A 26,801-nucleotide genomic window follows, 5' to 3' on the forward strand; every position below is an offset into this window, starting at 1 on the left:
TAGTGCTTAATTTGTTGTCATAGTAGATCGTTTTATATTGTTTGTCAAACATCGTGTACTGTTTTTCATAAAAAAAAATTATGTAAATATTTATAATAAAATATTGTTTTTATATATTGTTTAATCATAAATAAACAATTCTAGCACATGAATGTGAATAAAATGAAGAAAATATGTTTTTGTTCTATACTTTCATATTGAAAATGATATGAATGTGAAAAATAAAATAACTTTTGAAGAACCAAATATTAATCTTAATCCAAAACTATAGTAACAAATATAAGTATATATCCTGGATTTTATAGAAGATATTAATTATGCTTTTTTTACCACTTCTAAGTTCTATCTTCTTTCCTATAAATAGATCTTTCTAGAACATGAAAAACACCATGAAACTAATACCTCAAATCCATTGTTTCTCTCTCTACTCTCTACATTAATTAACATGAGGACAGTCAATGAGCTAATTCCCGGTCTACCCAATGAACTGGCCGTCGAGTGTCTGATGCGAATTCCGGCCGACGGATTTTCTGTTTCTTCAACAGTTTGCAAAGCTTGGAAGGCTGAAATCGAGCTACCGGAGTTTCGCCGGAGCAGGAAAGTTGCCGGCTTGTCACGGTGTCTTTTAGTTATGGCGCAGGCATGGAGGGCGGCGCCGCCTCTTTACCGGCTAACTCTTTGTGATCCGGAATCCGGTAACTGGTCGGATCTTCCACCTTTGCCGTGGTTTCCGGCGGGTTTACCCTTGTTCTGTCATGTTATTGGAGTCGGGTCGGATATTGTAGTATTGGGAGGATGTGACCCGGAAACATGGCAGGTTTGTAATTCGGTTTTTATTTATAATTTTGTCTCCGGCGAATGGCGGTGCGGAGCTGGCATGCCAGGTCAGCAGAGACTCTTCTTTGCTGCCACGTCTGATTCGGAGCGGATAATCTACGTGGCAGGCGGACACGACGAGGAAAAGAACGCATTGAAATCTGCCCTTGCGTATGACGTGGCGAATGATAAGTGGGAAACGTTACCTGACATGGCGAGAGAGCGAGACGAAGGTAAGGGCATATTCCTACGTGGCAAATTCCAGGTCATCGGTGGTTATATTACAGACAAACAAGGTGAGTTCGAGTCAGACTCGGAATCATTCGACGTGGCAACTCAGAAATGGGATTCTGTTCGGAAGGATTTCTTAGAATCTGCCAGCTGTCCAAGTAATTGCGTGGTGGACGGTGGGGATGACAATGACATGGTTTACATGTGTAAGAACGGAAAGGTGACGTGTCTAGAGGGTTCCAGCTGGGTTGTGCGTGATAGGGTGCCAGATGACGTGGCAAGGGTGGCTTATGTGACAGCGTGGCAGGGGAAGTTATTTGTGATTGGCTCGGCGGAAGAGGATGGCCCACATAATGCTTATCAAATGGACATTAAGAGTCTGACGTGGACAAAGATGGAGGCTCCTGGATTTTACAAGGGTCATGTTCAATCTGGGTGCTGCTTGCAAATCTGATCTGTATTCATATTATTCAGATTTGCTTTTTTGAAAAACAGTAGTTTTCAAATTATTATCAGTTTAAAATATCTTGTAATCGAATTGAAAAATTAATTGAATTTGAGGTTTTTAGCTGTTTAACTTTAATAAAGTTATAAAGCAAATTTGATGGGGACAAGAAATTAGATAGAAAATGATAATACAAAACAAGGCAAATGATAGTGTCAATTATTTATTTTGAATTTGGGTCATAAAATAAAAATACTGTTTGATGCATAATCAAGAATATAGATTAAACTATGATATTTAATATTTTTCTGTTTTTAAAATATGAAATAATTTAATTAATCAGGTACATGAAGTTATAAATATGGGTTTCACTTTATTTAAAATGTCAAAAATCAAACAAGTCGTTCAGATGCAGTTTATATAATAAATAAAGTACCCTTGGTCGGGGCCAATGGGTGGTGGTGGTCCTGGTGGACCATAAGGTCATGCTATTTCCAATATAGAATTTTTATTTTTACTTAAAAAAAATTGTGATGAGAGAATATGTTAAAAACATTACATCCAACCTTATTGAAGGATGAATAAATATAATTAAAAGATTTCCAATTTCTCTGTTTTTTTTTAAGTCAATTAGATGTTGTATCACAAAAAAAATTATTTGTTTTTTTATAGTGTCAAATTCAATTTTATCATTTAAGGAGTTCTTGTATATGGACATATCATCCATCAAAAGTATCATTAGTCATAACTAATTTTCATTTTGAATGAAGTTGATAAAGTAACAAGCATAATATTACTAATTTTCATTTTTAATGAAGTTGATAAAGTAATAAGTATACATTCTTATTTTTATTTTATTTTTATCATTAGAGATGTGACAATCTCTAATCTACACATTTAGAACTTGTTCATTATAGGTTATTTAGATAATTATAATCTAAAAATATCATATAATTTACTTCATCACATTATTTAATTCATTACAAGAATAATAAAATAATTTTTATTTTAATTTTTATTTTATTATTATTTATTAACACTCTTACTCAAAATAAACGACTTACATTTAAAATAGTGATAAATAGTTTAAATACTACGTCAATGTTTTCTAGTGACATTTTTTGTTTTATATTTCTAGCTTAAACATGTTACTAAATTTGTATTTATTTTAATTTCTAACTATAGATCAAGATATTACGACGAAATATTATATTAGCGCAATCTTTTCAATAATAAAGACAATAAAAGGACATCAACTAGATTTTAAATTCATATAAGAATGTTACTAAAAGGTTATTTAGATTTCAAATTCATATCAGAATGTTGTTAAAAGTGTGTTATCTAATTTTCAAATTCATTTAAGAATGTTAGTGAGACGTCCCTGCTCATATATTAATAACTACTACTCAACATGCATCTATATTTAACTTTAAGAGCCCTAGATGAAGCCATATACACCTGTTCTGTTCAAAAATATATTTTATATATACATGCTGCATCAAACAGCCACAAGTACTACAAAAGGATGGCCTATAACCCATCATGCAAACATGTTTCTGTACAAGTATTATACACATGCAACATTAGACAGCAAGAAAGGACCCAAAATAAAAGCCAAGTGTTGATACAAAAGACAAGTAAATCTAACAGCCTCGGTCCCTCCTTCCACACTTCCTCCCACAACTTGCACCTCTCCAAGCCTCATTCCTTCAAGTGTACAAAAGCTAAGGCTGGGTACCTACACCACACACAACATAATGAGTCTAAAGACTCAGCAAGTAATTAATTAATGTAAAACCTGCTGAAATGCTTTTCTTTTAAAAAGAAAGATGTATGCATAAAAGATTCATACTTTCAAAGAGATGATCAGTCCATAAAAAGCCATATGCATGTTTATAAAATATGATTTAATGGGCCTGTACAGTAACCTCTTGAGCCATGTTTGACCCTACACCATTCAGAGCTGATCCTGAAGGCTAGGAATCTGTTTGAGCCGTATTTGGAAAAGGCACAATTAGGAGTCCATCCCTAAAAGCCCTAAACCTGTTTGGACCATCGTTGGGTTGGGCAGCAATAAATAGAGCTCATGCTAAATATTCTGTTCCCATAATAAATTCAGCCAGTACATGTGGAATTGGCTGACTAGAGCTCATGCCAGCCAGCCTCCTCCCTTATCCGTCAATACTCATTCATCCATCATAGTATGTGCCCATGTATGCATAAAACTTAAGGGTTTCTGTTTTATGAAAGTTTATACTTAACAAATCAAGAAACCCTAGTATTTTCTTGAAAAGATGATGGCTATCGATATGCTTGATAAAACAGTATGTTTATAAACCAGATTGGTCCATAAAACCCATGTTAAGCCATAAAAACCTATATTTCAAACATATATAAAATCTGGGCAGAAAGTACTTGATATAAATAGCTATGTGTGGGTTTTAAGAGTGATTTTGAGAAAAACTTGCCTTAATTTCGAAATTGGATCAAGAAGATAGGATGTGTTAGGGTTGCTCTTGCTTCTCTTCAAAGCTCCTATGTTTGGCTTATAGAGAGAGAAATTGAAATTTGCTAAGGAAGAAAATAAATGGCTAAGGGTTATATTTAAAGGGCTGATATGCAAGGTGGATTGCATGCAGCTAGGCTAAATGGAAAGCATGCAAAATGGTTATTGTGGAGTGTTTTTAGGATGCCATGTGTCCAAATTAATTAATAGGCAAGTTGGTTTACTTATTGACTAAAGAGGGATTAATTAGGATTAAACTTATCCTAATTATTCTAGTGGGTCCCTAACATGGGTCCATGCAACTTGCTGTTTTTAATTAAAATTTGCCTAAGTACAAATTATCAGCCTCTTGTATCCTATGTCCCTTATATATTCTGAGCTACATATATAATTTAACACATATAAATTATATTCCAGTTCTGCCTAGCAGCAGCAAGCCTATTCCTAGCATAATTGTGAGCCTCTTCTACATGGGTCTTTCTACAAACTGTCCCATAATATAATTAGCACAGCCTTTTTTATATTTCCGTCCCTAGTAATAATAATATAAGTCTCTTCCTAAAATGACCCATAAATAAATACATAAGGGTGAACAATTCCAGAATTGCACCCTTGACCCTACTAGACTTTCCTAACAGAAAAAGATGAGTTTGGGCATAACAATTCTACCCTACTTATAAAAATTTCGACCTCGAAATTTACTTACGGAACAGTTCAGGATAATTCTGCTGCATATCCTGTTCTACTTCCCAGGTGGCCTCTTCTACTGAACTGTTGTGCCAAAGCACCTTGACCATAATTACCTCTTTATTTCTTAACTTCCTGGTTTGCCTGGCCAGGATCTGGGTTGGTCTCTCCTCATAAGATAGATCTTTTGCTAACTGAACTTCTTCATACTGAATCACATGGTTGGCATTAGGAATGTACTTCCTCAAGTTGGACACATGAAAGACATTGTGAACAGCAGAAAGGCTCGGAGGCAATGCTAATCTATATGCAACTTCACCAACTGCCTCCAGAATCTCAAAAGGCCCTATATATCTTGGATTCAATTTTCCCTTCTTTCCAAACCGAATGATACCCTTGCAAGGAGATACCTTAAGAAACACATGGTCGCCTTTGTTGAAGATAATGTCCCGGCGCTTCTTATCTGCATAACTCTTCTGCCGGCTTTGAGCGGTTAACAACCTTTCCCTGATCTTGTTGACTAAGGAAACTGTGTTGGAAACGATCTCAGGCCCTATTAACACCCTTTCCCCAACTTCATCCCAATGCAGGGGAGTTCTACACTTCTTCTCATAGAGAGCTTCAAAGGGCGCCATGCCAGTAGAAGATTGATAGCTGTTGTTGTAGGCAAACTCTACCAATGGCAGCCTGGATTCCCAATCACCACCAAAATCAATAAGGCATGCCCTTAGCAGATCTTCTAGGATTTGAATTACTCTTTCAGATTGGCCATCTGTTTGGGGGTGAAAGGCAGTACTGAATGCTAGCTTTGTCCCCAAACCTTTGTGCAAGCTTTCCCAGAAGTGAGAGGTAAAACGAGGGTCTCGGTCGGACACGATTCTGGTCGGAATGCCGTGGAGTCTAACGATCTCTTGTAAGTACAGCTCTGCATATTGATTCATTGAAAAAGTTGTCTTTACCGGAAGAAAGTGTGCTGATTTAGTAAGACGATCAACTATTACCCAAATGGCATTCATTTTCCTCAAGGTCAAAGGTAACCCGACTACAAAGTCCATAGCAATATCATCTCATTTCGAAACAGGTATGGGCAGTGGGCAAAGAAGTCCAGAAGGCCTTTGACGCTCCACCTTAACTTGCTGGCAAGTTAAGCACTCACTAACATACTTGATGATATCCCTCTTCATACCCGGCCACCAATACAACATCTGTAGATTTTTGAACATTTTGGTGCTCCCTGGATGAATAGAATATGGAGTAGTGTGTGCTTCAACCAATAATTCTTGCCTTAAAGGACCTACTAAAGGTACCCATAATCGATTCCTGTGATACACCAGATTATTCCTCGTGCTATACAAAGGTGTCTCTCGCTTCTCATCTCTTTGCTTCCATAATGTGAGTTGTGGGTCATCAGCTTGTCCCAACCTAATTCTTTCCACAAGATCAGGAACAATGGCTAGAGTTGCAAGAATGCACTCCTGCCTTGGCTCAATCACAGTCAGCTCTAATCTTTCAAACTCTTGAATCAGGTCAGACTGGGTAGTAATTTGATTAATCGAACCAGACTTACGGCTTAAGGCATCAGCTACAACATTGACCCTCCCCGGTTGATAAACGATTTCACAATCATAATCTTTAACCAGCTCCAGCCAACGCCGCTGCCTCATATTCAACTCCTTTTGAGAAAATAAATATTTCAAACTTTGATGATCCGTGAATATTTGAGACTTCTCACCATAAAGATAATGCCTCCAGATTTTAAGAGCAAAGACTACAGCATCTAATTCCAAGTCATGGGTTGGATAATTCCTTTCATGAATCTTCAGTTGCCTTGAAGCATAAGCCACTACATTCCCGTTTTGCATAAGAACAGCTCCTAGACCACACTTTGATGCATCTGTGCAAACCACAAAGTTGCCTACTCCTTCTGGAATGGTAAGCACTGGGGCAGAAATCAGGCACCGCTTTAACTTATTAAAACTTCTCTCGCATTCATCAGACCACACAAAATTCACATTCTTGCGCGTTAGAGTTGTAAGAGGTAGTGCTATCTTGGAAAAGCCCTTGATGAACCTCCTATAATAGCCTGCTAATCCAAGAAAGCTCCTCACCTCAGTCATATTCTTTGGCGTCGCCCACTCCTTGACTGTTTCCACCTTTGATGGGTCAACTTCCAACCCCTTTGCTGAAATAATATGCCCCAAGAAAGCAATCTGTTTGAGCCAGAAATCACACTTACTTAACTTTGCAAACAGCTGATTTTCTTTTAAGATTTGCAAAACTATAGCCAAGTGTTGTCTATGCTCTTCCTCCGAACGCGAATAGATTAATATATCATCTAAGAAAACCACCACGAACTGATCCAAATACGAATGGAATACCTTATGCATCAGCTCCATGAACACAGCTGGTGCATTGGTTAGTCCAAACGGCAGAACCAAGAATTCATAATGCCCATAGCGGGTTCTGAATGCGGTTATCTTTACATCTTCTTCCTTGATTCTCAACTGATGATACCCAGAACGCAGATCAATCTTGGAAAACACCACAGCACCTTGAAGTTGATCAAACAGGTCATCAATTCTGGGCAAGGGATACTTGTTCTGAACTGTCACCTTGTTCAACTCTCTATAATCAATACACAACCTTTTGGACCCATCTTTCTTATTAACAAGAAGGACTGGTGCACCCCATGGAGACACACTTGGGCGGATAAAACCCTTGTCCAAATAATCTTGCAATTGATCTTTCAGCTCTTTCATTTCTGTAGGAGCTAAACGATAAGGCGCCTTTGAAATTGGCAGTGTCCCTGGCTTCAAAGTTATAGAGAACTCCACATCACGTTTTGGCGGCAAACTTGAAATATCATCCGGAAATACACTAGGGAAATCTCTCACTACTTCAATATCTTCCAACTTAAGTTTCTGCCCAACTACCATAGCACAACTATAAGACATCACCTTAGTGGCTCTTTTCAAAAACAGTTGCTGCCTCTTAAAATCTGGACTCGTACGAAACAGAAAGGTCTTCCCATACTGATCTGTTAGCACCACTGTCTTCTTATTACAATTAATCTGCGCTTCATGTCGGAATAACCAGTCCATACCTAGGATCACATCAAATCCTACCATATCTACTACAACAAGATCTGCTAACATCTTATGGTTCTGATTATAAACTGGACAGGCCTTAATAATCTTATTAGAATTCAGGTGAGAGCCTGAAGGAAATGATATGCTATATGCCATCAAAGACTCCTCAGGTTTTAGATCAGCTTTTTGAACAAAACATGCAGTAATAAAGGAATGTGTTGCTCCAGTGTCTATCAAAGTGTTGGCTAAAATATTTGCTATTAGAAGATTACCCGTAATGATCGTGGTCTTAGGGTCGGCCTCCTCCCTTGTCATCGAGAAAACCCTCCCTGGTGCAACCTCATTCTTCTTGGGACAGTCTCTTTGGAAGTGACCTCGCTGCTTACATATAAAACAAACATTGGACCCTTGCATACAGCTCCCCATATGAGTCCTCCCACAGATGGTACATACTGGAATTGGAGTGTTGGAAGATTTGACTGAAGATACTGATCCAGCTGGTTGAACCCTCTTTGACTGTTGTGACTGTTGGGGCGTTTGGGAAAATCTTTGGTTATTGTTGTTGTTGTTGTTGTAGAAGTTCCTTGGCTGTTGAGAATGCTGTGAAGTAGCAGCCTGATTATAGGATGACTGGGGCAAGGCATTTCTATTGAATGACGGATTAAAAGGCCTCTTCGTTGCTGGACCATGAAACTCTCTCCCTTGATAACTGCCCCTCTTGGCCTGGCCCTCCTTAATGATATCTTGTCTGTCCTTCTCCACCATTAGAGCTCGATCAATTGTTTCTCGCATAGAGGAAGGATTACTAAGCCTCACGTTCATACGGATCGTAGCATTGAGGCCCTCAAGAAAGCGATTAAGCTCCATAGAAGCGTTGCCGGTCACCATTGGAGCAAAGTACTTACCTCTTTCAAACCTCTTCACATAATTTGCAATACTAGAATCCCCTTGCTTAATTTCCAGAAATTCCTGCGCTAGCTTGTTTCTTGTGCTCAAAGTAAAATACTTGCCATAGAAAACCTCTTTAAATTCTTCCCATGAGATATTGTTAAGATCAAGCGCTGCCTTAGCACCCTGCCACCAAATTCTAGCGTCATCCCTCAGCATAAACGTGGCACACCTGACCTTTTCCACCTCTGAAATCTGCATTAACTCGAAGATAGTTTCCATAGCCTGTACCCACTCTTCAGAAACAATAGGATCTGAACTGCCCTTGAACTCAGCTGGCTTAAAGGTCATGAACTGCTTGTACGCAGGGGCTTGCCCTCCCTCCTGGTTGTTGTGAGTACTACTATGATTATTATTCTGAAACATTGCCCTCATTTGCTCCCCTTGAAGACGATTCTGCTCCTTCAAGGTCTCAATTAATCCTGTCAAAAGTGTATTCTGATCTTGCTCTGTTGCTGCAGAAGATGATGAAGACTGGGCCTTGGCAGCTTTCCCCATTATCTTAAATCTAAAATCACATATAGACCCTAAGAAAATCTGAGCATATTTTTAAACCATATACACTGAATTCTTATTCTCTATCATCGATCCTAATATCACATTTAATCACATAAAACTTACAAACATTTGAAGGCGAGATCTTGGAGATGAAACTGTAGGAGCTGGAGTGTGGAAGTGCTAAGGATCAGGACCGTTGCTCTGATACCAACTGAGACGTCCCTGCTCATATATTAATAACTACTACTCAACATGCATCTATATTTAACTTTAAGAGCCCTAGATGAATCCATATACACCTGTTCTGTTTAAAAATATATTTTATATATACATGCTGCATCAAACAGCCACAAGTACTACAAAAGGATGGCCTATAACCCATCATGCAAACATGTTTCTGTACAAGTATTATACACATGCAACATTAGACAGCAAGAAAGGACCCAAAATAAAAGCCAAGTGTTGATACAAAAGACAAGTAAATCTAACAGCCTCGGTCCCTCCTTCCACACTTCCTCCCACAACTTGCACCTCTCCAAGCCTCATTCCTTCAAGTGTACAAAAGCTAAGGCTGGGTACCTACACCACACACAACATAATGAGTCTAAAGACTCAGCAAGTAATTAATTAATGTAAAACCTGCTGAAATGCTTTTCTTTTAAAAAGAAAGATGTATGCATAAAAGATTCATACTTTCAAAGAGATGATCAGTCCATAAAAAGCCATATGCATGTTTATAAAATATGATTTAATGGGCCTGTACAGTAACCTCTTGAGCCATGTTTGACCCTACACCATTCAGAGCTGATCCTGAAGGCTAGGAATCTGTTTGAGCCGTATTTGGAAAAGGCACAATTAGGAGTCCATCCCTAAAAGCCCTAAACCTGTTTGGACCATCGTTGGGTTGGGCAGCAATAAATAGAGCTCATGCTAAATATTCTGTTCCCATAATAAATTCAGCCAGTACATGTGGAATTGGCTGACTAGAGCTCATGCCAGCCAGCCTCCTCCCTTATCCGTCAATACTCATTCATCCATCATAGTATGTGCCCATGTATGCATAAAACTTAAGGGTTTCTGTTTTATGAAAGTTTATACTTAACAAATCAAGAAACCCTAGTATTTTCTTGAAAAGATGATGGCTATCGATATGCTTGATAAAACAGTATGTTTATAAACCAGATTGGTCCATAAAACCCATGTTAAGCCATAAAAACCTATATTTCAAACATATATAAAATCTGGGCAGAAAGTACTTGATATAAATAGCTATGTGTGGGTTTTAAGAGTGATTTTGAGAAAAACTTGCCTTAATTTCGAAATTGGATCAAGAAGATAGGATGTGTTAGGGTTGCTCTTGCTTCTCTTCAAAGCTCCTATGTTTGGCTTATAGAGAGAGAAATTGAAATTTGCTAAGGAAGAAAATAAATGGCTAAGGGTTATATTTAAAGGGCTGATATGCAAGGTGGATTGCATGCAGCTAGGCTAAATGGAAAGCATGCAAAATGGTTATTGTGGAGTGTTTTTAGGATGCCATGTGTCCAAATTAATTAATAGGCAAGTTGGTTTACTTATTGACTAAAGAGGGATTAATTAGGATTAAACTTATCCTAATTATTCTAGTGGGTCCCTAACATGGGTCCATGCAACTTGCTGTTTTTAATTAAAATTTGCCTAAGTACAAATTATCAGCCTCTTGTATCCTATGTCCCTTATATATTCTGAGCTACATATATAATTTAACACATATAAATTATATTCCAGTTCTGCCTAGCAGCAGCAAGCCTATTCCTAGCATAATTGTGAGCCTCTTCTACATGGGTCTTTCTACAAACTGTCTCATAATATAATTAGCACAGCCTTTTTTATATTTCCGTCCCTAGTAATAATAATATAAGTCTCTTCCTAAAATGACCCATAAATAAATACATAAGGGTGAACAATTCCAGAATTGCACCCTTGACCCTACTAGACTTTCCTAACAGAAAAAGATGAGTTTGGGCATAACAGTTAGAGTGTTGCTGTAGCGATGTTATGTATTCACAAAATCCTTAAATTTCAAAAGCAACTAAGAAAATATAACATCGAAAAACATATACGCAAAGACATAATTGACATGGTAAGAAGATACAAAATTTCAATATAATGAAAAATCATAAATAAAGAGTAAACACACATTTTTTTCATCAAAATTATAATTTTAAAATAATCTCAAAACAATAAAATAATTTTTATAAAATTTCTGTAAGAGCACGTTGCATAATATTTAAAAGAAATAATTATTTTTGAAGTAGTGTTGAAGTGGCACCGAAATACACAAGTTCAAAGCTTCTTTCTTTTTCTTACACCATTGTTGAGTCTCAAATTCCTGTTTATATTTTTATTTTTTTTCTTATATTTGAATGAGTTGTGAGCTGAAAATTGATACGGAAGTTCAAAACATTCCTTTCTTTTTTCCATTTGAAACTTAATTTTGAAAGTATCTGAATTCCATTTGAAACTTAATTTTGAAAGTATCTGAATTTTTTGGTCGAGATCTGTGGTTAATTTAGATATATATGTGAGAGTAAATGGTTTCGAACTCGCAACCTAACAAAACAAGTACAACTCTTTAACCAACTAGGCTAATAACACTTTATATTTTAAAGTCAACACCAAATTTGATGAATGTGGGACATTTTTAACTAACTAATATATATATAATGATGTTTAATTTTAAAAGTGTCCGGAATGTCAGGTCGAGAGTTGTGGTTAATTTGGATATATATGTGACAATAAATAGTTACTTGGGTCGGATTCTAGGTTGACCCGCCCATAAACTTAAAACGGTTAAAAATAAGAATAAAAATGTTATAGGTATGTTTCGAACTCACAACCTAACAAAACAAGTACAACTCTTTAACTAATTAGGCTAATAACACTTTATATTTTAAATCCAACACCAAATTTGATGAACGCGGAATATTTTTAACTAACTAATATATATATATATATATATATATATGTAATGATGCTTAATTTTGAAAGTATTCGGATTGCCGGGTCGAGAGATGTGGTTAATTCGGATAAATGTATAAGAGTAAATAGATACTTGGGTCGGATTCTGGGTTGACCTGCACATAAACTTAAAACGGTTAAAAATAAAATTAAAAATGTTATAGGTATGTTTCGAACTCTCAACTTAACAAAACAAATACAATTTTTTAACCAACTAGGCTAATAACACTTTATATTTTAAATTCCACACCAAATTTGATTAACGTTGGACATTTTTAACTAACTAATATATATAATGATGCTTAATTGTGAAAGTGTCTAGATTGCCGGGTTGAGAGCTGTGGTTAATTTAGATATATATGTCAGAGTAAATGGATTTTTGGGTCGGATTCTTGTTGACCCGCACATAAATTTAAAACGGTTAAAAATAAAATTAAAAATACTATAGATATGTTTCGAACTCGCAACCTAACAAAATTAGTGCAACTCTTTAACCAACTATGCTAATAACACATTATATTTTAAATTCAAAACCAAATTTGATGAAAGTGGGATATTTTTAACTAATTTTTATATATATATATATATATATATATATATATATATATATATATATATATATATATATATATATATATAATGATGCTTAATTTTGAAAGTGTCCGAATTGCCGGGTCGAGAGTAAATTAGTGAATATAACATTAAAAATACTATAGATATAACATTTTGAATATATATGTGAGAGTAAATGAATATTTGGGTCGGATTATGGGTTGACTTGTCAAAAACTTAAAACGGTTAAAAATAAAATTAAAAATGTTATAAGTATGTTTCGAACTCGTAACCTAACATAATAAGTACAACTTTTTAACCAACTAAGCTAAAAACACTTTATATTTTAAATTTAACACTAAATATGATGAACGCGGGACGTTGTAACAATATATTTTTATCCGTGTGCATCGCACGGAAATATTTCTAGTTATAATTAGCAATGATAAACTTTATATTTAACCATAATTGTTTCATTCTTAAAAAAAACCTAATTTTGGTTAAAATTTTAAAAATATGAAAATGGTGTTTTTAAGTTCTTAGTTAGGAATTTGAGCTCAAGAACATTCCCAACAAGGTGTAAAAGATATTTGCATACTTTTTGGAGCTTAAAATGTTGAAAATTTTGTGTTCTTTATTTTCCAAAATTTAAACTTTCAATTTTCTTTTATTAAATGTTTGAATTGATTTTGATTTTCATGATTTAAATGATGTAAATATTTCATATCCTATAAAATTATTTTTGAGTTAGGTTAAAAGATGTGTTTTGATTGTTTTTGTTGTACTATTTTTTGCATTGAAATATAATAGTTATAACAAAAAAATTTTTTATAGAGATGTGCATACATCTAGCCTGTTTCTGAACGAGGCCGTCTTTCCACTCCCGCACCCTTGACCCTCATTCACTCTCCCGTGCACGAACCTGCGTCCGAGCACCCACCCGCATGCCAACCCTAGCCTAATTCCCCTTAGGTCCTTTTTTCTTTCTTTCATGTTTTGGTTTACTTTTATTATTACTAAATTTAATTTTTTTTAGAAATGACTAAAAATATTATTTTTAACCAAAATCAAAAATAATTTAAGGAATGTTTGACTGACTTTTGACATTTTACTCATTTTGTTTTAATTGAAACTCCATTTTTTAAAACAAGAAATACTAAATCTATTTATTTATGCTCATCAAATTAAATTCTTGATCAATAAAAAATAGCTTTCATTTTATTTGAATTATTTTATGATTTTCACATTTATTCATCATTTTAGATATTGATTTTTTTTTCTTTTAATATTTTATCTTTAGATTGTAGGCTAATGTACATGCTAAATCATTTAAACCGGATAGAGATCGACAAATAATTGAAAGTGTAAAATATTTTCTGAAATAATTACCAAAATATACGAGTAGGGACGTTCATTTTGGGATGGACTCGTGAGACATATATATTGTCAATATCTTTTTTTCACATGTAACTAAATATCGAATTCTTATTTCTTTAAAGCATATTATTGTTTTAAAAGCTATATTTTTTATTTTCTTAATTTTGTGCAAAAATTAGGTGACGGTTTTGTATGTAAACACTTTTCAAAAAAAAACCTTGATTAATTTATTTATTTTCAAATTTTAAGAGATATTTTATTTAGAATTTTTATTTTTTCTTCATAAAATATGTTTGCAGAATTTTAAATGTGTAAAAAAAATTAAAAAATTAAAAAAATAGTAGAGTAAAGATACCACCACTATATCAAAGCACTAACATGTAAAGCTAGGTCATTCAAAAAAAAAAAATTACAAACAATGAATAATAAAACAAATCTTTAATAAGTAAATTTCCAAAACTACTCTAGACTTTACAATCAGTTAAATAATTAAATAAAACTAAATTTATGATATTTTTTTATATTTCTCTTCACAAAATAATATAAATATTATAAGAGTTCAGAGTTTTCAATATGTTTGAAGTATGCCAAAATACACCAATAAAATTTTCTAATTAATTATTAAAATGGTAAGATTTTACGCTTTTAAATGAGGTTAATAAATCTGAAACATCTAAAATTTTAAATTTATGATAAAATGATTTTATGATTTTATAAATAATTTTAATTTTATAATTTTATACGATTTTACATTAAAAAAATAATTTTATATTTATAAATTAAAATATATATTATTTATTCAAAAAAAAAAAATTAATATAACTAATTTTATAAAAAAAAAATTTATAACATAATTTACTTATTATTATTAATTTTTAATTAATTTTATATTTAAATATATATATTTTTAAAATTGATAATGTATAAAATACTTAATTATATATATAAATAACAATAATATTTAACTAACATTTTTTAAAATTTCATGTAAGTTCTCGAGTTTAAGTAAAATCTGAATTTTAACTGTATTTTATAATCAGTTTGAGTAAAATCTGAATTTTAACTGTATTTTGTTTTAACTTATTAAATTTAAAATATATATATATATATATATATATATATATATATATATATATAAATAGATATAAACCGGCTTTTTCTTTTATTACTGTTTTTCTATTATTTTGAAAATGGGCCAGACCTGAATTGAAGCTCAGCCCATTTAAAACAACCCAACATCAAATCAGACCCAACAAACAAAACAAGAATAATTTCAAAAAAAAAAAAAAAAAAAAGCTTCTTCTTCACGAGCGATCCACTGATAGTGAGAGATATAGAAGAAGGGCGTTTTCTTGAAGAATCGCGATTTCGAACGATAGATCTTCAATTGAAACTTCCTAGTTTCTTCTGATCTGATCTGATCTTTTGAGTGAAAGAAAGAAATTGAAAGCTGAAGGCGAGAAATCGATCGCAAGTTGAAGACGGATTTATCTTGATTCACTTATTTTCTTTCTGTTTGATCGATCTTAAGTGGCCATACGAGAAGTGCTCCTAATCACAATAGCAGGAAGTTCGATTCTACATCCAGCAATAACACTCGGAAATTGCGGATTCTTACAAATTCCGATCAAACATCTTCAGGTATTGATTCCTCTCATCTAGAATACTAGTCATCTTTGCTTCAGTCAACAGAAATGCTGTTCATTAATGAAATTACGCTTAGGTTTTGCTACATTAGAAAATAGTTGAATATTAAAGACCGGTTTAGTTGAGTGATGAATTGTTTGATTAATTTGAAACTATTTGATGTAGGTTTGGTTCAGTTCAGTGTTATGATTGAGCAATTTAATGAGTTAATTTACCTTGAATTAGGGCTAGGAATGGTTTGATTGAACTGTGCATGAATTTGTCCTTGTTCGTTCTAGTTTAGTTGAAAACCATCAATCAATTTATTTAAAAATGTTGATTATTGTATTTTGTCAAATCTTATCTCTCATTTCTCACACATTTGTATGGTTTATCGTTACTTTACCGTGCTCTTAGGGTTCTCCAATGTCGGTGTGCACTCCTTCGTCAGATTCCGGCTCTTCATTATCCACCAAAGCGTTGATCGTGCACGGCCTAGTTGTTGGTGCTGCAGTAGCTGCTGCTGTTGGTGCCCATGCATATTTCTACCTTCGTGGCTCCAGAAAGTTCCGAAGCCGAGTTGTCGGGATCATTCCTGCGCGGTTTGCTTCCTCCAGGTTTCCTGGAAAACCTCTGGTTGAAATCCTTGGAAAGCCCATGATCCAGGTTTCTCACTTTTTATCCAATTTTTTCATAGGAAAAACAGTATGCTAAGCAAAGCACATTAAAATTTGGACCAATTTGATTGCTTCTTGGACTGCATTTATTCTAGAACTCATTTGATCTTTCATATGCAGAGAACCTGGGAAAGGGCAAAGATGGCAACCACTCTTGATCATGTTGGTAAGATTCAGATTCAATATTAAGATAGTTGGCCTGGTTCTTTAGTTGTTTCTTATCACAGATCTTGGACCCAGTGATCTTAATGAAAATCCAAACCAATGATCTTAATATTGTTTCATTTTGTTATTCACTCTACAGTTGTTGCAACCGATGACGACAAGATTGCTGATTGTTGTCGAGGATTTGGGGCTGATGTAATAATGACGTCAGAATCTTGCAGAAATGGTTAGGATCGCAATCTCTCTATTTTCTACCGACCTTTATATGCACTATAGAAGTGGATTACTTAATGGTCATAAACAATTGAAGGTACTGAACGTTGCAATGAAGCTTTGCAAAAGATTGCAAAGAAGTATGATGTAGTTGTCAACATTCAAGGGGATGAGCCACTAGTTGAACCTGAAGTAATAGATGGAATTGTCAAAGCGCTCCAGGTTAGTAATAATCATCATTTATGGTTTCTGTAAACTTTAATCTTACTCTGTATTTTCATCCAGATGGCCCCGGATGCTGTTTTTAGTACAGCTGTAACTGCTTTGAAACCTGAAGACGCATTTGATCCAAACAGAGTGAAATGTGTGATCGATAATCGCGGTTATGCTATTTATTTCTCACGAGGGCTAATCCCATTTAACAAGTTAGTCTCCTGTTGTGTAGCTTTGGCGGATGCTTTAAGTTTTGATCAGTTTAATAAAACAGTAATCTTTATATTTTATTTAATGTTAGGTCAGGAGCAGTTAATCCACAATTCCCATATTTGCTCCACCTGGGTATTCAGGTTCTAATAACTCTTCTACTTGCTGACTTCCATTTTATGGCTCTTTACTGTGATTGCATAATATTTTTCGTTTTTTTTTTCTGATAGAGCTACGATTCAAAATTCCTCAATATATATTCGGAACTACAGCCTACTCCACTGCAGCTAGAAGAGGATCTGGAGCAGCTAAAAGTCCTTGAGAATGGGTACAAAATGAAGGTTTGAGTGAAATATTTTTCTTGCCATTTTTCATTTAAGTTGGTAAAAATTTGTTTCAAAATTCTTCATTTTATCCATTTAAGAGAATCCTTATATTCATATTGCCCTTGTTGCTTACTTTGTCATTTGTTTTGGAGCAAGTGAAATGAAATTGGATTGGCATGATTAATAAGATGTTATGTTGTATAAGCTTGTGATTGAAAGATTGTAAATGTGATGATATATATCGACAAGTGCTGAAAATTAGAACCACCTAATATGTGATATAGTGCTGAAAGATTGTATAAAATTATGTTTTGGAATTTGGTCTGGATTATAGTGCAACACTTGACTTCATTTGGAATAAAGATTATTTCGAACATTGTGATATTTTGTAAGCATAAATAATGTAGATCGACATTTTTGCTCTTCTTGATTTCACCACATTTTCAGGTAATCAAGGTTGAACATGAAGCTCATGGTGTTGACACCCCAGAAGATATTGAAAAGTTAGAAAGGTTCATGCACGAAAGGAACTTGTCCTAGTTATTGTGACATTTGCTGATGGATCTTGCGACCTAGAACAGAGATGCGTTTTTGTTTTTCCTACGTGGTTTTCGTTTATAGCATATTTATGTCTTTTTCCTGTTGTATGTTACATCTTGTATTTTAGGTGGTTAGCAAAAGATTTGAGCTATGGGTTGCATGTAAATTAGATGTCTTGAATTTTTAAAGATCTTATAATTAACTGTAAAACAAGTAATCTATTTTCCTTGGAATGCTGTTGTATTATTATGCTTTTAATTATAGAAAAAAAATTAAGGAAAAGAGTTTATTTATAAAAATATTATTTATATATTGGCCCAATTATTATTTGGGCGTCGTTATTAACCAAAATGACAGCTTGAATTTTGAATCGTCCTATATGATTAAATTATCTAAATTTAACCATTTTAGAATTTTTCTTATTGAAGTTAATTTTTGTCTTCTTTTTAGGATTTATATTTTTAATTTTTTAATTAATTTATCACGTTTATAAATGAAATAATATTTATAAACATTTTGAATTTATTATTTTTAAATAGAGTATTTTTTTCGAGATTTAGTAAGGTGATATGAGTGATTAAAAATATAACTAATCCAAATAAAATAAGATTTGATATTTTTTTTTATAAACTTTGAAACAACATAATTTTGTATCCAGTTTATTAATTTGGATATATTTGTGTTTTAAATTAAGTATTTTTTTCAAGATATACATGTTTCAAACAATCTTGTAAATTAGTTAAGAAACGACATAAATTCAAGAAATATGTGGTTTGATTATTTTTGAAAAGATGTGATTTGTGAAAATAGTTTAAAAAAATTAATAAAAATAAATAATTGTTAAATTATTTTTACAAATCTCGTAAATTAGTTAAGAAAATAAAAATATTACATTAGAGTAAAAAGCTGAACAAGTTTATTCGTTTGGAAAAGCTTCAAAATGACTATAATTGCTATAGTTGAAATTTAATACGATATAATTCAAAGTTTGAATTCTTATAGATAAAATGATTCGATCTCAAATAACAATTCAACCATTATATAAAATTAGTTGTTACAAAATCAACCACTTCACTTTAATTATTTAATAAGTAATAATTTATTTAATAAAAACTATTATTTTTGAAATTATAAATATAAATTTACTATATTTATATAAAAAGTTTTAATTAAAATAATTTGTAAAATTTTAGTATGGTAAATTTAAAACTGTAAGGCTACTTGTTTGGTTCATTTCATTCAAACATTTTTGCTTGATTATTTAAAAACTAAGAGCCTTCTAATTACTTATGTAACTCCATCCCTCGTGCATATAATTAATACAAAATGAAATCCCTATAATCACTCTCTCTTTAATGTCCATATATAATTAAAAATATAGACCCTCCTTTAATAAAAATAAAATAATCATACAATTACAGGTAAGAAAATAAAGTATTTTTAATAACATAACTATAATATATAAACAATAAAAATAACTATTTCAAATATAATATTTTTAATAACATAATTTCTTAATTACCTTTAATAAATGCACTATTTTACTCTTCTTTAGTAAGAAAGGAATATTAGGGTTAAGAATAATTATATTATCTTAATTTTAGTACATCATCAATTAAGATTATTTAAATAATTTTTAATATCCACCACTCTTATAATCAAAATACCCTCATTCATTTTCCAATAAATATTAATATATATTTTTTTTTTGTTAAATCAACTTTTTATATCCTCAATTTAAACAAAATTATTTCCAATATGCTCTAAGCATATATAATTAAGCATAAAGTTTGACTTTGATCCAATTATTTATAACTAATATGTTATCATCAATTGGTGGCATGTGATAGAAGAATCATTTTGTAATCAAGTATTTAATTTAAGTCATTTTTTTTGTTAATATTTTATCTCATTTTCAATTACACATGATCCAGGCTGCTCTACATTACATCAACATGAGAACTTTAATTTATTTATTACTTAACTAGTACTTAGTTTCCAATAAAAAACATTCAACTTAATTATTTTTTGGGGAGAAGATCTTTGCAATGATATTAACATACCAGTGTAGGATGATTTTGCTTAGAGTGATACCTCTCAAATTTGGAAATGCAATGATGAGAATTTCATATTTTTCCATGAATTGAGGTAATTTTGAGAATTTAATAACAATTTGACCCAATCCAAGTTCTACTCCACGCCGTTAAGACCGATACTAGTTGGAAATAAAATCGATTACAAATTCGGGATTTATAACATAAAGATTTCACTTATGCAAAAAAGGCGGGCCTAACCCATAGGGATGCAAAATGGATTTATTTTTTCGTCCAAATAGCATAAAAAGTATTTTAGAACCGCTTTTAGTGGTTACCTTTATAAACTGCATCCTGATACCTAAAAGAGTGGTAGTTGGTAAGAACAATATAACGGATGAAAAGTGAATAATATAGAAAAATTCGAAATCTGATTCAAATACAATATAACACATATGTGCACATAATAAATATATTGAATCAATTCATTTTTGTTGTGATACATATAAATATAATGAAATATCCCATCAATCCACGTTGAATTTAAAAAATAGTTTAAAATAATGGTTCAATCTTCTTCTTTTTAGTTCTCGAACCGAAAGATCCATGAACTGTTCCATCACGAAAACGAATATTTTTAATAGTACTAGATTAACAAACTGGTTAAGATACTTTTGGGCCTCTCCAATTTGTCAAGCACCAACCGAACATTATGATTAATGCAATAGCATTAGACCCCACTCAATTTAGTATTCCTTAATATTTTATAATATGATTAGTCCTTAATACTTTTTTTCAATTTATAATTATGTCGCACATATTACACTTCTGTTTATTAGTACCACGCGGTTACTCTATAGATAGATAATGTAAATTAAACCATATAGTGGCTTCATTTTAAAGCCAAATTAAAGAACTTTTTTTTATACCTTTATAATGAACTTGACATTTTTTTTTTGAAAAGGCATGTTTATCACCTATCATCTTTCATTATATTATTGACAATAAAAAATTTGTTTATCATATATATAGACATCAGCAATTATTCCAAATCAACATCTTAAAATGTATTAGAATTATGAATAACATATTTGTCCCAAATTTTAATTAATATTTCAACTCATCATTACCTAATTATGCTTAGAGCTGGATTTTGGGATGTTGCTTGAGCTACATGAATTACTTGATACTCAAAGGCCATACTTTAGAAACCATGTTATCTTTAAGGGTTTTTTTTTTTTATATATAGAAATGAAAGGCAACTGCATGTCAAAGTACATAAGGTCATGACAATAGGTCAAATCACAACTAGGAATGTATGAGAAGATAATTAGTTCATATATTCAACCAACAACACGATTGAACGTGGCCTACAAATTCTTCGGGCGCTGCCACATAGTTCCACTCGTGGCTCGCCAAATCAAACACGTAGGCCTTGTGGGGTTCACCTAATCCCGACGAGCCAATCGCGAATAACATGTTGAGTCCTCCGGTTATTTGAATTGTGCTTCGTGTCTCGGTTGGCACTTGAGTTAGACATCGCCAATTAAACTTGTCATTCTCCGTGAATGTCACATCATTGTTCAAACACATGTACATCTTCCCATCTCCGCCACTAAAGCAATTCTTAGGGCATTTTCTAACAATCAAGCATTCATTCTCAACCGGCTCCCACTTAAGAGTGGCGACATTGTACACGTTGGCGCTCTTCTCAAACCGACCTTGCACCTCGTACCCTCCAATGACGTGGAATTTCCCTTCGTGGAAAACACCCTTACACTCCACTCGTTTCATTTCCATGTCGGGTAACAAAGCCCACAAATCACTCGCCACGTCATAAACCATAGCCGACCTCAACGCCTTGTTTTCGTCGTCGCATCCACCGGCTACGAACACATAATTATCCTCATCAGACGCGCATGCGAAGAAAGACCGTTGACAGCCTGGCATGGGGGTTCCACGTGTCCACAATCCGGTCAAGAAGTTATAAACCGAAACCTCTCTCGAGACGACCCAAGTCATCGGCTCCTTCCCGCCCATCACCACTAGGTTAAATCCAACAACGACAACTTGACAAAACAAAGGCAAGCCATGAGAAAACCAAGGGACCCTAGGAAGCTCGCGCCATATACCTGTTTTGATGTCACAAAGCGTGACTCGATAAGTCGGACTCCGAAAGCGATTAAATGAGTACCCGAGCTTCCTCTCGGGCTCAGGACGCGCTTGAACCATTACAACCACCGGTTGGCTAAATCCAGCGACCTTCCGAAGATTCAAGAACTTCCTCGAGGAAATCTCTTGTTTCCATCTCCGACAAACCAACGTGAGAGTAGGGAATTGATCGAATGAAACCCGAAATAGACATTCGAGTCCAATGAAGTAGGGAAGACCGGGAACTAGCTCCATCTTGCATTTTCTAAAAATCTTAAGTGGTTTTATAAGGAGAAGATTGAATATGAATTTAACAAAATGTACATACGAGGCTAACGTTCAAGTTTTCTTAGTATATGGTCAAACATTTTAAAGTTATAATATATATTTTTTTTTATTATAAAAACTTATAAGTAAAACAAATAAAAATATCTTAAATGAAGAAAGCGTATTAATGAAAATGAAACTGAATTATATATATATTTTTAAAATTTCTTCTGTAAGATATAATAAATAATGTAACATGTACATAAAGTTATTTCTCATGTTTGGTTTGACTAGATATAATTTTCAAATACAACACTGACTAATTTTTTATATATTTTTTTGGTTATTTCTTATAATATTTTATTTTAATTATAAAAACAATTAATGATATATTAATTACTTAATAATAATTTGATGTCGGGTCACATCTCATGAGATGCACACAAATATTTTATATATAATAAGTAGATAATAAAATATTTATTTAATTGGAAATAAGCATGTTTTATGCTTATAAATAAAATAATTTATATTTGATAATATGGTTGTTAAGTTTATTTGTAGATTTTAACGACTTATTGCAGAAGATGATAATGTAATTATTATTATTATTGTTAAGTTTATTATGATCTATTAATAAACATTTTGCAGTGTAATTTATCATTTAATTTACAACGTTATGTAAAAATAATAACAAATGATTTACTGCTATAATAGATCGAAAGATAAAAAAAAAAACTTATTTAAAATACTAAATATCTCATATTTCGATTCTCATTCATAACATTTTCAATTAAAGTACAATATAATAACTCATTATCATATATAAGATTGTATTTGCTTACTAAAAATAAGTTTAACCTATAATAAGAACTATATATTATAATTCGTCTTTTAAATTTAGGTATCTATTTGACTTCTATATCAAACTTTACATTCATTTGATATGTCACTTTAACAGATGGTATGGGTTACTGGGATTTTTTTAAGAAATTCGTATTAAAATATTAATAAATAAATTATTTAAAAAAAAAAATTAATAATTGAAGACAAATTTAATAATATTATTTTAGAATCAATAATTAATTATTAAAATAAAAAAGTAGAATTAAAAATAATGCAACGGAAAGTATTCTATTTGACATTCCAACTAACAGTTTTGTTAGCAAATATTTCATTTTAGAATATTGGTTACACTTTTTTTTTTTGTCTTTTACTCATAGATCTTTTAGGTTCCAAAATCCCTTAGTAGATAATTAGTTGACAATTCAAATGATTTTTCAAATAAAATAAAATTAAATGTAATTTTTAGTATTCAAATTCAAGGGTCTAAGTATATATATTTATACATAAAGCTCAATTCGAATAATATATATGTTGGTGTTAGAGAGGAGGAAGTGTTTTTTTTTTTTCAATATTAGAAATAAAATATGGTAGGAACTCTATACCAAACCAAATGTATCATCGCGATGTCAAGTTTGGTGTGAAAAGAGGACAACGGGGCATACATTTGTCTTGTCAATCTGGTTTGGTATGGTTTTAGGGCTACATGGATTAAATGGGACAAGTCGCTAATGATAAATACCCAATTTGTTGAATTTGTAAGTTATTAGTTTATCCGAGTCTTGTTCATATTATTGAGTTTGACGAGTAGTAACGCGGTGGTTGTTGCATAGTGCAGTTGTGATCGACTTTGTTTGGATATTCGTTCATTTACAAAGTTTTCTCGGTCTGGTATCAATTCCAACCATTTTTAAATCCACCCAACTATATTTTATGAATTCGTCATAGTTCTGAAAAAAAATTAAATAAAATTAAGATAACCTTTAATTAAGACATTTTTAATGGATTTGTTTTTTAAATATTTAATCACTTAAGAAAAGATTTTCATTTTACGGTGGTATTAATAATTTTTTTTATCACAATTAAAACAAAATTGACTAAAAAGGTGTTATAATTGTTTTTGCAGCACATTTAAACTTTTCATACATTTTATATTATAAAAGTCTAATAGTATTTTTCATAAAATATATAAATAAAATTATTTTTATTTTTATAATTTTTAAAAATAATTGTAATTATGATTATAATTATAATAAAATATTAAAATAATTATAATGACTTCAAAGTAGGCTGTAAATTAATTTGTTGCTAAATATTTCTGTTTGAAAAGTCGGTTACACTTACATCTCACTCCTTTTGTCCATAAACCCTTTAATTACTAGATTATTCATTGACAATTCAAATATATTTTACAACAAAAATAGTTAAATGAAATTTTTAGTATTTAATTTTAAGGATTTCAATGCCCAAAAGTTTCTACTATAATATATATAATAAACTTTACAATTTATTTATATTAAATTAATTATTTGGTTATTAAAATTATATTTGTGTATATAAATTCAGTTAGAGTTAGGTCCTTTTATATGAAATGAATTTGGAATTCACCGTATAATTCTAATTTCAATTTCACAAAAAATATATAAATTATAATTTAATTCTTATATAGGTTTGAAAAAGTCACATTGTAAACACTAAAAATCTAACTAACAATTTATAAAATTAAAATAAAAATTTTAATTTAATTTTAATAAATAAAATTAAAATAATTAATCCCAATGCCAAAACCCAATTAAAACAATTAATTAGACTAATTATTGTGATAATTAAAATCTAATTAATTAAGGAAAATAGTCAAAATAAAAATAATTATTATTATTTGGAATAAATGTTATACTCATTTATCTTAAAAAAAATTAAGAGATTAAAATAAATAATTTAGGATGCCAAAATTATTTATTTAACCCTAAAATATGCACAAATATATATATATATATATATATATATATATATATATATATATATATATATATATATATATATAAAACGGTTAAAATCATTTCATTAAAATCAAAGCTAGACAAACCCTAGTTATGATTAATGATGACAATCAAAAAAACCTTAAAAAAATTGATTAGTAGTATTCATACATTCTAAAAAAATAAAGATTACAAACAGAAAATATTACATTTAAACATAACCATCCCAACTAGGGATTTTCGCATGCCATCTATTTCATTGAGAGGTCTTCTTCCCCTTCCTCTTTCTATTACTCTAACGATGAAAGGTGTTGAAGAGGATTATGAGTGTTGTTGATTCTCATTTTGAATTCTCTCTTTGTACGAGCTTGTTCTGATTTGATAGAAATAATTATTTCTAAGAATTTTAGGGTTTTTACCTTTGTTATTTTCAAATTGAATTTTTTTATTCTTGTCTTCCTCAGCTTCAGTTTCAGCTTTAGACTCCACATCGGTTTTGAAATCTTCTTTATCAACTTTAAAATTCTCTATTTCAATTTTGAAATTCTAGGTCTCTTCTTCTTATTTTCCTCAACAACAACTTGAGGTTCATCTTCTATTTTTTTACCTAATCTTTTGCATTACAGAAAATTTTCTTTTTCTCTTCACTTTGATTCTCTTTACTTTCTTTCCTTTGCTGCTTTCCTTTATCCCAGAATCCTTCTTGCTTTTCTTCTACAAATGTTTGATCTTTGAGTTTAGCCTCCTTGCTTCCTTCTTTTTCTTTTATGCTTTTTGACTTTTCTATTATTCTTCTTTAGCTTGATCACATTTATTGTGCAAAAAAGTGTTACATAATGAACATCTTTTTGGTTTCCATTCATAAGAGATCTCTATGACATTGTGCTTTCCTTTTATGTTAACAACTGTCATTTTTATTGGTAGGACACTCCTATGATGCACTTAAATGCTAATTCTAGTAAAAGACAAGTGCTCCCCTCATTCAGTTATTGAGTCCATATATAATGGTTTCTCAATTGTACCTGCAAAATGACTAATTGCTTTAGCATTGTATATGTGGGATGGAATGTTTCAGAGCTTGAACCAAATCTGAGCAGTTTCCTTTGGCCTACTCTGTAGATTCATCTCTTCTGACCACTTTTCCAGCTTCATGCAATTTAATCCTATGTAAGTATGCCCTTTCTCCAAGATTTCTTTCAGATTTGAGCCCTTTTTGAAGTGTAAGAAGTAGAGGTCATGTATGTTTATAAAAACTTTTGTAAGCCCCTTTTCTCCCAAATATTTAATTAGTGCATCTTTGGTAATTGTGAATGATACTTTGTTTTTCCCAATGAAGTTTTCAACCATCACAAACTCTTAGTCTTTAATACATTTCTCCTATACTTTAGAAGGCAGTTTGAATTCAAAATGAG

The 26,801-nt window shown here is 31.9% G+C and overlaps 3 protein-coding genes across 3 annotated transcripts; 2 read left to right on the forward strand and 1 right to left on the reverse strand.

Moving 5' to 3' along the window:
• Window positions 1-445: 445 nt before the first annotated feature.
• Window positions 446-1,501, forward strand: LOC124944911 (F-box/kelch-repeat protein At1g80440-like). Its single transcript, XM_047485260.1, has one exon. The coding sequence runs from the start codon at window positions 446-448 to the stop codon at window positions 1,499-1,501; it is 1,056 nt and encodes a 351-aa protein (XP_047341216.1).
• A 13,956-nt stretch (window positions 1,502-15,457) lies between these two features.
• On the forward strand, window positions 15,458-18,374 carry LOC124945326 (3-deoxy-manno-octulosonate cytidylyltransferase, mitochondrial). The gene is made up of 9 exons (XM_047485735.1): window positions 15,458-15,787; window positions 16,190-16,438; window positions 16,570-16,615; window positions 16,754-16,840; window positions 16,925-17,049; window positions 17,113-17,252; window positions 17,342-17,393; window positions 17,481-17,591; window positions 18,024-18,374. The coding sequence occupies exons 2-9, from the start codon at window positions 16,199-16,201 to the stop codon at window positions 18,114-18,116; spliced, it is 894 nt and encodes a 297-aa protein (XP_047341691.1). The 5' UTR covers window positions 15,458-15,787; window positions 16,190-16,198; the 3' UTR covers window positions 18,117-18,374.
• Window positions 18,375-21,446: 3,072 nt separating this feature from the next.
• LOC124944913 (F-box/kelch-repeat protein At1g15670-like) lies at window positions 21,447-22,555 on the reverse strand. The gene has a single exon (XM_047485262.1). It carries the CDS (start codon window positions 22,553-22,555, stop codon window positions 21,485-21,487), a length of 1,071 nt encoding a protein of 356 aa, XP_047341218.1. The 3' UTR covers window positions 21,447-21,484.
• Window positions 22,556-26,801: the final 4,246 nt, after the last annotated feature.

The sequence above is a fragment of the Impatiens glandulifera genome, chromosome 7 (assembly GCF_907164915.1).
Source record: "Impatiens glandulifera chromosome 7, dImpGla2.1, whole genome shotgun sequence".
NCBI lineage: Eukaryota > Viridiplantae > Streptophyta > Magnoliopsida > Ericales > Balsaminaceae > Impatiens > Impatiens glandulifera.

Excerpts from the sequence above, each read along its gene's own strand:
- LOC124944913 (XM_047485262.1), bottom strand. The coding sequence starts at position 22,555 with ATGGAGCTAGTTCCCGGTCTTCCCTACTTCATTGGACTCGAATGTCTA.
- LOC124944911 (XM_047485260.1), top strand. The coding sequence starts at position 446 with ATGAGGACAGTCAATGAGCTAATTCCCGGTCTACCCAATGAACTGGCC.
- LOC124945326 (XM_047485735.1), top strand. The coding sequence starts at position 16,199 with ATGTCGGTGTGCACTCCTTCGTCAGATTCCGGCTCTTCATTATCCACC. Across the intron at positions 16,841-16,924 it reads GTCAGAATCTTGCAGAAATG|GTACTGAACGTTGCAATGAA; the intron begins GTTAGGATCGCA and ends AAACAATTGAAG. Across the intron at positions 17,592-18,023 it reads AGAATGGGTACAAAATGAAG|GTAATCAAGGTTGAACATGA; the intron begins GTTTGAGTGAAA and ends CCACATTTTCAG.